General features: G+C 37.7%; 1 protein-coding gene and 1 pseudogene across 4 annotated transcripts in view; one reads left to right on the top strand and one right to left on the bottom strand.

Moving 5' to 3' along the window:
* The window catches only part of SMC6 (structural maintenance of chromosomes 6), a 59,730-nt gene that overhangs the window by 1,309 nt on the left and 44,111 nt on the right, over nucleotides 1-14,310 (top strand). For all 3 annotated transcript variants that reach the window (XM_084791868.1, XM_084791869.1, XM_084791870.1), the window contains exons 2-4: nucleotides 5,373-5,515; nucleotides 6,465-6,582; nucleotides 8,753-8,858. In XM_084791868.1, coding sequence (XP_084647994.1) covers nucleotides 5,378-5,515; nucleotides 6,465-6,582; nucleotides 8,753-8,858 — 362 coding nt within the window. In that variant the 5' untranslated portion in view covers nucleotides 5,373-5,377. The remainder of the gene's footprint in view (nucleotides 1-5,372; nucleotides 5,516-6,464; nucleotides 6,583-8,752; nucleotides 8,859-14,310) is intronic.
* LOC311603077 (small ribosomal subunit protein eS12-like) lies at nucleotides 4,220-5,343 on the bottom strand (annotated as a pseudogene). Its single transcript has one exon. The product of its transcript is annotated as a small ribosomal subunit protein eS12-like (transcript).

Raw genomic sequence — 14,310 nt, 5'->3', positions numbered from 1 at the left:
GGTCTGTAATTTCAGCTCTCAGTAGAGGCAGAGGTGAGATAGGACAGTTTGGGCTACTTAGTGAATTTCAGGCTAGCTCAGGCTACAGAGTAAGACGTCCTCAAGCAAAAATCATTGTCTGAGTGGGTGTGGTAAGTTCAGAGAGCAATTGGAATTGTTTAAAAACAGATACTGTGACTTATTGCAGAGCGATACCACCTCTTTACCTCCCAGTTCTAAGTCAATGGGAGTCCTGAGAGAGTTAATTCAGTATAAAGCGTTCAAGCATTGAGTTCAACACAAAGCTAGTATAAACAGCAGGTTGCGTGTTCGTGTAAAACAAGTCTTATACCCCTCCCCAGTCTCCCCCTACCTCCAGAGATTAATTTTTCTAAGAGCCAAGACTAGAATTTTATGTAAAACCCGCCTGAGTCTTTACTGCCATTGTAATTATTAGGACAGTCAGTCAAGATGTAGTAGGCAGTCTAGGAGTATTATTCAGTGGTGGATTTCTACTTCAACATGTGGGGACCCTGAATCCAATCTTCAGTGACCCCCCCAAAGTAGTAACGTACTTGTGAGCAATAATAGTTAACTAAAAAATTGACTGTAGTAGTACATGCATTATATTTGCATTACCTAGAAATGTTTATTATTATTGTATGCGTATGGATGTTTTGCCAGCATGTATATTTGCACCACAGTATGCCTGGGGCATGGAGCTGTTAGACAGTTCTAATCTTTAGATAGTCATAATCATTTATGTGGGTGCTGGGAGTCAAACTGGAGTTCTCTGGGGGGAACAGTCAGTGCTCTTTTACCTCTGAGCTATCTTTCCAGCCCATTTGGCATACTTAATGTCACAGTTGTTTTATATATGTAACACTAGTAAGTCCAGGTAACTGAGTCCAGTGTGGCTAGTTGTATTATACTTGTGTGTGTGTGTGTGTCTGTTTGTCGTTATACAAGTTAAAGTAGTTATGTCTTTTACTACTCTGAGTGCTTTCCTTGGTCACCAAGGTCTATCCTTGGAACATTTCAAAATCAAGTGTTTGCAAACAAAACACATGTATTATTTTTTTCTCTTGACAAATATATCATCTGTTTATAATGGTAGATAGCAGTAAGTGAGAAAATGAAAAGTTTTGAAGCAAGTCCAAAAGAACATTTAGAGGAACACGTAAGGATAGATTATTTTTCTAGTTTTTGGAGAGGCACACAAGAAGATAACAGATTGTCACAGTCACTGAGTGTGAGTAAATTTTCAGTTAAACTCAGTTTATGCCAGTAGGAATCTGGACATGAGCGGTTTGATTTTCCTTTGAAAGACCTGGATTCGAATCTGTTCTGGTGGCATCTGTCTGCATCTAGTTACTACGTTGAAGTCTCAGATTGGAGCCTCTGTTTTCCATTTTGTGATTTATATCATGAGGCAATCAAAGGGTTTAGTTTGTTCCAGACCTAAGCATAGTTACTCAACAATGTTAGTTCTATTTGCTTGGACTTTTACCTAGTCTTTTTTTTTTTTTTTTAACCTAGTCTTTTTAACTGTTTGCTTTCTCCTCTACCCCATTATCCCTGAAACTGCTCTAGTGTTCATTGAGGATTTTATTATAAACTGTCCACTTTGGCATTAATCTTAGTGTATCCCAGACTACAATGCACTTTCAAATAAAATTTGAATATTCAAATCATATTACCTGGAATACTCAAAGTGGAGGGCTTCCCAGTTTCTGCTGATCTTGGATTTCTTGGTCGTTGGACTTAAAAAAATGTTTTACTGTATTATCTAGTTAACCTCACTTTATTTTGTAATATATTTTGAACAATGTGCTAAGTTAATTCAGCACATTAAGGTTTAATGTAGAATGAATGTGTTTTGTAGACGGGAAGAGTACACCTAGAGATGTGGCAGACACAGTGCAGGGCAGATATCTGATTGTATTTCTGTCTCAGAGTAGCAGTACTATTTATGTTTATTTAAAAATAGTTTTAATAATTATAGCATTAAATAAGTCAATTCTGTTATGCTGGATACTACTGTTAATCTCTACTTTGGCATTAATGGGAAGTATGAGTCATAGTTAAAGCTCAAGAGCCAAAATTTTATAATCCTGATAAAACTTGTAGTATCTCATTAAAATTAATCTCTCTCTCTCTCACTGATTTCTCTTTTATCTTACTGTTTTCTTTTTCTTTTTTTGGATGTTCCTCACTATTATCTTACTGTTTTCTTTTTTTTTTTTTTTTTTTTTTTTTTTTTGGATGTTCCTCACTATTCCTGCTTGAAGTTTACTTTGTATAAAAGGAGATGATACTATTAATTTAGTGGTGTGTTTCTGTTTTTAGCCTGGGTTATATATATATATATATATATATATATATATATATATATATATATATGCCTTATATCAAACAAACACACAAACCAAAACAACAAAAATTGTTAAAATTGTAGATAAGTTAAATAAACTATAGTGCTTTATCAGTGTACTCAAGATCTCAGTGGAACTTTTCCCTTTTTTGTATCTGTTGTGTTTTTTATCTTGCTAGTAATAATGGTATTATGTTACTCTTTTTAAACCTATATCTAATTCTCAGAACATTTGTACATGTGTTTTGAAAGTCTGTCATTTTTAAATCAAAAGTGATTCGTATTTTAAAGGTAGGAGGATCCTTCAGTGTCTCTTAGATGTAAGTTTCCCTGGAAACCTTGTAGACTGCAAATCCCAGGCTATATCCAGCAAATAAAAGCAGCCTCATTATGAAGTGTTTGAGTGTAGTATCTTTTGTGCAGTGTAGACCCTCTTGTACATTGTAAACTCATCACACTTTGTCTAGTGTTCCTCCCTCATCCCTGCTTCACTTGCCAGACTACTTTGTAATGATGAAGTACTAAAGTCAGACTGTTTATGAGTGCTTTCTATCAGATCAACTATTAATAATTGATAAAATAATGCGTAAAAGGCATTTAATATTGGGTAACCAAAGAGAAATGGTCTCTCTTTGTTTAGCAGTTTATAAGTTAGTACTAAGTAATTGATAAAGGAATAGAAACTGGGTAAGATAGAAAGTGTTGCTGGGAAAGAATGGTCTGGTGGTCTTCGGGGAATTTAAGTTAGCCAGAAGCTGAAACTCACGCACACGGATTCTTGTTACTGAGTAATTTGAGAGGGAGGCTGGTGATTTCCTTTTGAAGTTTTGGCTTCTATAAGAGATTTGGGATAAATATTATTTGCAGAGAAAGATGCTGCTAATATGGTACAAATATGATTAAAGCAATATTCCATAGAAAAGGGGAATATTACGTGTCCTTTGGATGCTAATCTTAACCTACCTACCTACCTACCTACCTACCTACCCACCCTTCCCCCGCCCTCCTCTCTTCCCCCTTAGTCCAGGCTGCCCTGGAACTCACTCTGTAGATCAAGCTGGCCTTGAACTCAGGGATCCATTTGTCTTACCTCCGAAGTGCTGGGATTAAAGGCATGCACCTCGTGCCCAGCAGCTAATATATCTTATATTAAATATACTTGATTTCAGAAAGGCATAGAGTCCAAGTCGCTTAGAAGGGTCATTTACTGGTTCTCAAATTGTTTAAAAGTGCTTTAAATCACCTGGAATCTTACTCTTACTCACATGCTCTGACATGGAGCCCAAGATCTGGGATGTCTGTCCAGTTCCTAGGGTAAGAGATACTGTATTTTGAGCTTTGGACTACATTCTGAACATCAAGTCTACAAATCATCTGGTGATCCTTAGGTCTTTCCTGCTCTAACTTATCCAAGATCAGTGCCTATTTACCTGTCGTAGTTTTCTGAGTGTGGTGCAAGAATTTACAAAACAGGAATGCACATGGGAATCTGCCACGTGCTACCTGACATGAAATGTGCAGTTGTGTTTTCTGTGTTTCAAACGTTTTTTGGTTTTAATTTATGCTATAGAAAATATTGATAGATACAAGCTAAAACCCTATTTAAAGTCAGTCAGTCTCTCAACTCTTTAAAGTATCTTACTCACTCTTTCGCTCTTTTTTTTCCTTCTTCTTCTTTTCTTTCTTTCTTTTTGATACAGAGTTTCTCTGTGTAGGCTTGGCTGTCTGGACTGACTTTGCAGACCAGGCTGGCCTCAAACTTATGGAAATCTGCCTGCCTTTGCCTCCTTAAGTACTGGGATTACAATGCACAGTGTCTCTTGTATTTTATAAGTACTTGGCTTATGATAGTCAAGATGGATTATGTAGGGAACAAGGAAATTACTAGTGTGAGGCATCAGTGCTTCAAAATATATTTCTTTGGGAAATAATTTAAAAATCTAGTTTTATTTGATTAGTATTACTTTATGTTATAAAAGTTGGATGGTTGTAATTTCAGGAGGGACTGTACCCTCTCTATTAATAGGAACGTAGAAGACAACATTTTACCAGTAAAATATTTTTCCCTTTAACGAGTTCGGGAGTAAAATATTGTTAGGGTCTTATCAATTTAGTTACGGCCATGAATAACTATGAGGTAAAACTCAGCTGATAATGTGTAATCCAGGTAGTTTTTTGTTTTATTTTGATTGTTTCCTTTAAGACACTGTAGAATTACTTTCTTATCTGTCTAGAAATTAGAGGTCTAGCTCAAGTCTTCAGGGACTTGAAGCATCATCAGTTGTGGTGCGTTTCTTTGGAGGTTCTAGGGGGAAATCTCTTTCCTTGCTCTTCTGGTATTTTTTTGACTTTTGCTCCCTAAGTCCATGTAAAGTGGAATACTTTATTATTTTTTTAATGAGCCAAAAATATTATTCATTTCTTGCATTTGAAGTATTCCTCAATGACATCCTTGGCCTGAGATTCTTTGCCATAGTCCTTGGCTACTATACAACTGCAAGGAACCACTGTCTGTGGCTTCCCCTCTCAACTGATTTTACTGTTCCCCTAGTTTCTTGTTTTCATCAACCTTAATCAAGTTGATCTGGTGCTCAGCACACAGTGCCTCTGCCAGCTTGACATGCATAGACTCATTACAGTTGGATGTGAGCACACAAAGACGGGCCTGGCGCTTCTCTAAGGCTTTGTCGGCTTCACATGTGCCATGTGCTAGGCATTGTTAGGGAGGGCTGTCTTCAGCACCTCTTGTAGAGCAGTACTGACCTCCATCACACCTCCAGTAGCAATGCCTTCCTTGGCCATGGTGGTGGATAACAGATGAGGCCAGATTGTGAATCCACTTGAGCCTCCGCCTCCTTGCAACTTGTTGGCAGCAGGGGAAAGCGGAATATTTTATTTTTAAAAGTAAAATGGTTAGACATACTGCTTAAAATTAAATGAGTTTTGTGTGATTTTAATATTTATTGAATAATCTTTATATGCTTGACTTTTGTTATTATTACTATAAACATTTGTTCAGATCTGATGGCCAAAAGAAAGGAAGAAAATTTCTGCTCTCCTGAAAATGCAAAAAGGGCAAGGCAAGAAGAACTGGAAGATTTCGATAAAGATGGAGATGAGGATGAGGCTACAATTTCTTTCACAAATGGAACCTCTACTTTGGTAAGTATAGAGAATGAATTCCATGTTCAAACTATGGCTAGATAGTCCTCTTTCAGCAATATTCTAAATACTCTTTTGTATTTTATAGTAGTGCTCTATCAGAGCTTCTCAGGTGGAAGTGGAGGTGTTGCCCTCTATCTCCCACAGTATTGAGCAACATCTGAATGCTGTACAAATGGAAGACAGATGCATGCTACCAGCATTGTTGTGTAGAAAAGACTTAAGATTCTGCTCATTGTTCTATAATGCACAGGGCAAACTCTGTAGGAAAAATTATTTGTTAGTTTTGCCAGTGTTAAGAAAAAGCTTTGTTTGTAGTTGTGCACACCTTTAATCTTAGTACTCGGGAGGCAGAGGCAGGCAGATCACTGCAATGTCAAGGCCAGTCTGGTCTACAACATGAGTCTAGGACAGTCAAGGCTACACAGAGAAACCCTGTCTCAAAAATACCAAAAAAAGAAACAAAACAAAACAAAACAAAAAACCAAAGTGAGTCCAGGACAGCCAAGACTACAGAGAAACCCTGTCTTGGGGGGAAAAAAAAGGAAGAAGAAAAGAAAAAGCTTTGTGATATACTTGCTAGATGTTTTAAAGATTGTAAAATTAATGGTAAGCTAAAGAAAATTCCCAGACGGTGGTAATGCAGGCGCACACTTTTAGTGCCAGTACTTGGGAGGAAGAGGCAGGTGGATCTCTATGAGTTTGAGGCCAACCCGGCCAGCCAGGGATATACACAGAGAAACCCTGTCTTGAAAAACAACAAACAAGCAAACAAAAAAAAAGAAAGAAAGAAAAAAGAAAAGAAAATTATTTAATACTGGTCATTAAAGGTACTGTGGCTCACTTATATAACTTTTCATTAATACATACTGGTCTCTTAGATACTTGGATATTAGTAATGAATGTATTAGAGAGATTAATTCTTTTTTTCCCCCTTTGTTGTTAATAGACTGCAGCAGAAGTTGGAATAATTGAGAGTATTCAGCTAAGAAATTTCATGTGCCATTCAATGCTTGGACCTTTTAAGTTTGGTTCTAATGTCAACTTTGTTGTTGGCAATAATGGAAGTAAGTGCTTTTGTCCTTTTTATACTCTACTTTGTGATGACAGTGCATGAGGTTTTTTAAAAAATAGTTGACTATTAATGCTGATAGATATTTGGGTCTATACTTTATGACTTCCCAGGATTTATTCAGTTTACACTTAAAGAAAATATTGAGTTAACTTTTGGTATGTTATTTAAATAGTAGATATAAACATTTCCTTTCTTTTGTTGTCTTAGATTTATTTTTTATTTGACTGCGTGAGTGCATGTTTGTGGACCCCATGAGTGTACTGCCCTCAGAGGTCAGAAGATAGCTTTGAACCCCCTAGAACTGAAGTTATAAATGGTGTGAGCTACCATGTGGGTGTTGGTACCTGAACCTGGGTCCTGTCCAAGAAGAGCAAGTGCTTTTAACTACTACACCATCTCTTTCTTTGTGTTTTTTCCCCAGAGCTGAGGACCGGACCCAGGGCCTCTTCCTTCCTTCCTTTTTTTCTTCCTTCTCTATTTTTTGCTTCTTTTTGTTTTCTTAAAATGGAATATCAGTTATGTGCTCAGGCTCATCTCAAACTACTGGGCCTAAGGAGCCCCCTATGTTAATAGAAATGCACCACAGAAACCTGGTGTAAACACTAGATAGGGCACAATAAATAAATAAATCCAAACATTGGAAGTAACAATTCTACTGTTGTGATCAGTGAGATTTGTGTGAAGGAGCTTGTTTTGCTGGTACATGAATGAAACTTAAAGATTCCTTAAGACTCATTTAGCAAGAAGCTGATATGTTCTAGGCATAGATGGCTCATTCTCAGGGGTTTAGAAAATAGAAGATGTATATGGAGAATGGGGCTTAACCTTATGTTTTTTCATATGGCACACGGTGCGGACATGATGGAGAAGGACAGGATACGACATTAGAGAGTTTATTGTATGCAGTACTGTTGAAAATCTTAAAGGCTTGATTTTGGAGTTTTATTGAGATGTCAGAGGGTAGCCTCAAATTTTTTGAGTGATGGTTTGAAATGGGCAGGGTTGTTGTGACAAAGCAGCTGTATTGTGGCAGTTGACAGACAAGCCAGGTATCAGAGGTGACTGAGATAGTGTCTAGTCTACCACCTAGTGACAGTACTAGGCAAGGAAGTCAGATATGTGTGGCTCCACAGTCCTTTCTTTATTATTGCTGCTGTTGCCATTCAGTGTAGAAGGAAGAAATGTTGGCAGGAGAGAGTGAACGGAGAAAAGGATCATTGTTACAGGGATGTTGCCGAGTATGAGAAGTAAAGAAAAATTTGTGGGTTCTCAAGTTGTGTTTTTATAAAAGTTTGATTTCTTTTATAAAACTCAGTAAAGGAGAATTGCCTAAGGCATTATACCTGATAGTAAAGAAAAGAAAGAACTTGAAAGGCATTCCAAGTACTAAATTAAGGTAACCATTAATTTATATTGGCTAGTTTGGTGGTATTTGTAGAAGATAAAAAATAGTTAATTGATTGGTGGATGATAAAATTTAGAAAGTGGTTATTCTGAATTAAGAGATTTTCAAAGGGGAGTTTTTGATATTTTATATCTCTCTGAGTAAAAAGAATTACACTTAAAAAATTAAATGTAAAAAGAGCTAGAAGTTGAATATTCAAATTAAGGATAAAAAATTAAACTGTAAAATACTAAATTAAAAGCTGTCAAAATATTAAAATTATGATTTTTTTCCCTAATTTTTCTCTATTTAACATGGTTAAATATGTGCTGATTCTAAGGATGTGTCATATAGTGAAAGAGACAGTCAGCATTCCTTCCCATGTGCAATTTCTTTATACCTGAGAGCTATTTTAAAGTTTTTGTTCGAAAATTTATGAAAGGAGTAGCCACAATTAAATTAGAGCATAACAGTAAATTATGTAAATTAATTGCATATGTAAATGTAATTAGTATTTTGATGCACCAAGATGATAGGCTTGAGTTTCAGGTTGGAAAGATATTTGCTATTTCCTTCCTCTTTCATTGTGTGGAAAAATTTGTTATCTGAAATGTACAAACTTTTCCTGCTTGTAATTGTGAGGTAGTTCTTGATTATAAGTGAATTTGTAATTATAACTGAATTTTTGTTGCGGTTGAGACAAATTCAGAGATTTTTTTGAATATAGTTATAAAGTCAGCATTTTCTCTTTATGAATTTTTAATGTGTGTTTCTTTAGGTGGAAAGAGTGCTGTGCTCACCGCTCTCATAGTTGGTCTGGGCGGAAAAGCCATTGCTACTAATAGAGGATCCTCTTTAAAAGGTTTTGTGAAAGCTGGGCAGAAGTAAGTGTTTCCTGCATGAGATTTAAAATAAATTCTTCCCTCATATCTTGCATCCTACCACAGTTTCCCTCCCTCTCTTCACCCAGCCCATCTCCCCCAGTGTCTCCTCTCCCCTAGATCCACTCCTTCTCTGTTTCCCTTCAGAAAAGGGCAGACTTTGTAGGGATATCAGCCAAACATGGCATATCAAGTTGTGATAAGACTGGGCACCCTCCTCATATTAAATCTGGATGCTTTTTATTCTCTAGTAAGAGGCATGCTTTAGAACCCTGGAGATTGCATATCTCCACAGGAGAGGTTTCGTGTATTCGTCCTTTGCCTGCCCTTGTTGCCAGCATGGCCTTCTGCTTCCGTTTCCTTCTGAACAGATAGCTTGTATTACTTGGTACAATGTACTGCTCACTTAAACTTTTTACTTTTATGGAAGAAATAACAGTATTCTTAAAATGAATATTTATAAATAGCATACTTTTGTGGGTTTTGGCTAAAACAGGTATCGGCTATCACACTAACATGATGGGGATGAGAGCAGACTTGGTAATGAGCTAAGTTGTTCTGTATAGAATTTCTTTATCTTTCTGAGAATTCTAGAAAAGTACCCTACTCTGTGGTTCTGTTCCTTTTACTCAATAAATGTGATTTTGGGGCTACAGTCACAAGTCTACTGTCTAGACTCTTTGAAACAGGATACCTTATAGCGTTCGCTGTCCTTTATTTTATCGGGTAGCCTCGGGTTTTGTATTTCTTCTAATTATAGGCGTGTTCCATTGTCTCTGGCTATATTCACCTTTCTATTAGACACGGCCTTCATATAACTGTATCAGTTGTGTACTTTTGTATCATTGCAGTTGGTGCCTTCTGCCCTCTAACAGCCCTCTTTCTGGGGAGTCAACTGTGTTGTCGTCACCCCTCCTCCTGCTCTGTCTTCCTTTCCCTGCTCTTCTGTTAGGCAAGGACTGTGCCACTGAGGAGCGACCCCAGTTCCTCTTTTTTTTGACACTGTCCATGATGCTTCTAGATGCCTCTAGTCTTAGTTTCTCATAATAATACTCACTTTTTGTTACATTCTCTTACAATATGTAGTTGTTGATCCTATATAATGAAAACTTTTAATAATTAATGCTAGTATATAACAACACAGATTTCTTTCTGTTTGGCATTCTATCCATTTTTTATTTTCATGCTTCAAAATAGAGTAGGAATACAATACAAATGAAGAATGCCAGCTTCTTACGTACATGCTGCTGAGGAATTTAGGAGTCTTAACCTCAATCCAGGATTCCCAATTGATACAAAAGAAAGGAAGATATACAGAAAATCATTTCTCATGCTTGGCTTGGAGGAGAACTAACTGAAGACAGTTTCCAGTAAATTTTGTTTTTACTTCTTATTTGGATTATATCCCTACAAATATTTCCCTTGTCCTTCTTCTCTTAACATGTTTTCTTTAGGACAACCTCATGTCATAGCAGGTTGACAGGCCAGGCTCCTAGTGACATGGGACAAGTGTACAGATTTCAGATATGGACATAGTAACACAGACCTGAAGTCCTCAGGGGAGTGGATTCCCTTCTGCAAAAATAAGAGTCATTAAAAAGCAAAGACAGTTTATGGATGTCAAATGCTTCAGGGAGGGAGGAGAGAAAAGGAGAGCTCTTAATGAGGTTTTTGCTTTTTAGACAGGGTTTCACTATTTGGCCCTGGCTGGCTGGAACTTGCTATGTAGTAGACCAGGAAGATCTTACATCTATTTGAGTGCTGCTGGGATTAAAGGCTCATGCCATCAGTTTTGGCTAGCAACACATTTTAGAAGTTCTTTTAAGCTGTATTTCAAGAAAGGTTAATAAAGCTACATTGTGGTTTGTACCTGTCATCTTGGCCCTGGGGAGGCAGAGGCATGATGTTTGCCACATTTCCAAGCCAGCCTGGACTGCTGGTGATTCCAGGCCAGCCAGGGCTGTGTAGTAAGACTTGGTCTATTATTATTATTATTATTATTATTATTATTATTATTATTATTATTATTAATTCTGCTTTACTGCTTTAAGATACCTACATATTTCCTCTAAAGGCAGTTGTCCTTCAAAGTCAGTTGTTTGTATAAGCTAATATTTAAACTGTAGTCAAGAAATTTATGCTTGGGTCCTAGTACTTTCCAAATAGGGCAGAGGGATTAAAGTATTTAATATGATGTAACACATCTCATGGTACACTTAAATAAAGTCATTTTATTTTAATTAAATGAAAAATAAAAACACAGTTTAAGGAAGCCATTCAGACACTCAAGTCACGAACTATACAGTTTGATGGCTTTTTATATAGTTAGAAAGGCTGTTTTAAAGCACTGGGGCTCTTTTAGTTTCAGCTTTTATTTCTTTTGTAGTGGTGGGTAAGTGAATTTAAACATGTAATTGATACTGAAAATGTATACTAACAAATTTTATTGAACCTTTATTACAGTAGTTTTCAACCTGTGGATTGTGACCCCTCTGGAGTCAAAGGGCCCTTTTATAGGGGTTGCCTAAAACCATTGGAAAACAAATATTTACATTACAATTCATAACATGAGCAAAAATTACAGTTATAAAATTGCAACAAAAATAATTTTATGGTTGGGGATCACCACAACACAACACAAGGAACTATATTAAAGGATCACAGCATTAGCAAGGTTGCTTTATTATAAAAGATTGGTGTGTTATCTGTGCAGGTAGACCAGTACCTGAGACATGGATATCTAAGTATAACAAACTTAAACAATTAGGGCCATTAATTTAAAAGTATTAAATGTTGTTTCAGACATAATTTTCCTTTTGCTGGCTATTTATGTATGTGTGTTTGTTATCTTCCTTCTTTGGATCTCCTCTCCCACCTCTCCAGTCCCTTTTCTTGGCTGCTTGTGCCTCGCTGTGTGTCCTTCTCCATCTCTTTGTGATAACTGAGTATGTTACGTTCATCTTGGGGGTTTGTGTTTGCTTTATTGTTCTTTATGTTAGTCTTGGCCACTCTGAGTTCATGTGTACAGACGTTTACTAATATTTTAATTGGGGATGTGTGTGTGGGTGAAGGAAGTGAGTCTGTCTCTATCTCTGACTCAGTCAGTGACAGGGTATGTGCCTTTTGGTCAGCCCTGTTAGGTTTCTTTCCCTAAAGCTTCTGTTGTGTGCTGCTGCTTTCTTCTTCAGAGTTCATACTCTCACCAGTGGTATGGACCATACTAACATTTCAGTTGAGACCTCAAAACTATAACTCTGATAAACCATCGTTTTTTGGCTTGGTTATGGGAAATTTGAATTAGGCAAAATTTATTTTGAAGTCATTTTAGATTTGTGGAAGTGTTGCAGAGATAGCGTTTCTTCTACATTTATCACCCAGCTTCTCTAATGTTGATTTCTTAAAAATGTATTTACCTTTATTTATGTGCATTGGTTTTGTGTGTGTGTATTGTTTTGTTTTGTTTTTGCCTGCATGTGTGTCTGTGTGAGCGTGTCAAATCTTGGAGTTACAGACAGTTGTAAGCTGCCTTGTGGGTGCTGAGGTTTGAATCTAGGTCCTCTGGAAGAGCAGTCAGTGCGCTTAACCACTGAGCCATCTCTCTAGCCTCCCTTATGTCATTTAAGGGGAACTAAGATATTCCTAACCAACCTATGTAATTCACATTAATGTATATATGGCTTCTTTCTTAAAATTTAAATAATTTATTCATATTACATCTCAATTGTTAGCTTCTTCCTTGTATCTTCCCGTTGCCCCCTCCCTCCCTTTTTTACCCTATTCCCCTCCCCTAGGCCTGTGACAAAAGGGGGACCTCCTGTCCCACCATATGATCACAGCCTATCAGGTCTCATCCGGATAGCCTGCTTCCCCTTCCTCTGTGTGGTCCTTCGCCTCCCCACCAAGGGGAAGTGGTCAAATAGGGGGGCACCAGAGTTCATGTCAGAGTCAGTCCCCACTCTCCACACAGATATGGAGAATGTTCTGTCCATTGGCTAGATCTGTATAGAGGGTCTAGGTTTGCTCCATTGTTCTTGGTTGGTACAGTAGTTTGTGCAGACCCCCCAGTCCAGATCCACCAGCCTTGATGGTCTTCTTGTTAGGGTTCCACCCTCTGGGACCTTCTATTTCCCCATTCTCCCATACCTCTCTCACCTGGAGTCCCAATAGCAAGTCCCGGGATCTGTCCCAATCCCCCACTGAGGGAAGACTTCTTAACTGGTCTGTCTGTCTGCCTGCCTGCCTTCCCCCACCCCCCTCTGTTTATCTATCTTGTCTTTAGGCTTATTTTCTTGAATTCGAATTTTAAAGTAGACCCTGATCGCTCCATGCAAACTTACATATATTAAGCTCAAGTTTGTTGATGGGAATGTAGACTGATAGCTGGCTTAAGTCCATCTTGCCAGGAAGAGGATGGGGAAAATACAGGAAATGCTCCTGTTACATCTGAAGTACACAGTGAAACTCATTTTGAATATTATTTTTTCCTGCATTTCTTGTAAACGTTAAAGGATGGAGTTTATTGACAAATTTGTAAGAAGTTTGTCAAAGGTTTCATTTAATTGCTTACTAAAATAGTTTCGTATGAGAAGGCATGTGTTTTGTCATATCCTCACATGAACTGGGAAATACTGCCTGCTTTTATGTGTCAGGCAAACATAAATATTAATGTCCTTTTACCAACATGTTTTTCTGCCAACTCTTTAATAGAAGTTGAAGTAGGCAAATAAAATTGATTTTAATGTATATCTTTTTGTTTGTGTTTTGAAAGTTTCTCTTTTGTAGCCCTGGAACCCAGTGGATCAGGCTGGCCTTGAACTCACAGAGATCCACCTGCCTGTGGTTCCCAAGTGCTGCGATTAACGCCGTGCACCATCACTGCCCAGCTATTCTATATTTTTTGTGTACACACACACACACACACACACACACACACACACACACAATCTTAGTTATTCTTCTACTGCTGTGATAAAACACCATGACTAAGGCAACTTATAAAAGAAAGCTTATGGCTCAGAGGGTTAGATTCCACAGTGATGGAGCAAAGGCACAGTGACAACAAGAGCTAAGAGCTTGCATCTTGATCTAGAGATAGGAGACAGATTAAGACCTCAGTGCCCTCCATCAGTAACATACTTCCTCCAGCAAGGCCATACAATCTAATCCTTCTCAAAGAGTTCCATGAGCTTGTGGGGGCCAGTCTTATTCAGACCACCAAATTCCAATCTGTTCCCTATATGCTTATTGCCGTATCAGTGCAAAACACATTTAGTTGGAATTGCTCTTAAGGAACAAGCGTGGAAGCAGCACCCCTCCATGGCCTGTGTTAGCTCCTGCCTCCTATTTCCTGCCCTGATTGAGTTCTTGCCCTGATTTGCTCAGGGAAGGAAGTGCTCACCATAACTTGCTCAGCCTGCTTTCTTGTACAACCCATGACTCATTTCAAGGATGACAC

Source organism: Acomys minous (assembly GCF_964271855.1).
Source record: "Acomys minous genome assembly, chromosome: 8".
NCBI classification, from domain to species: Eukaryota; Metazoa; Chordata; class Mammalia; order Rodentia; family Muridae; genus Acomys; species Acomys minous.
This window is presented reverse-complemented; position numbering and strand designations above follow the sequence as displayed.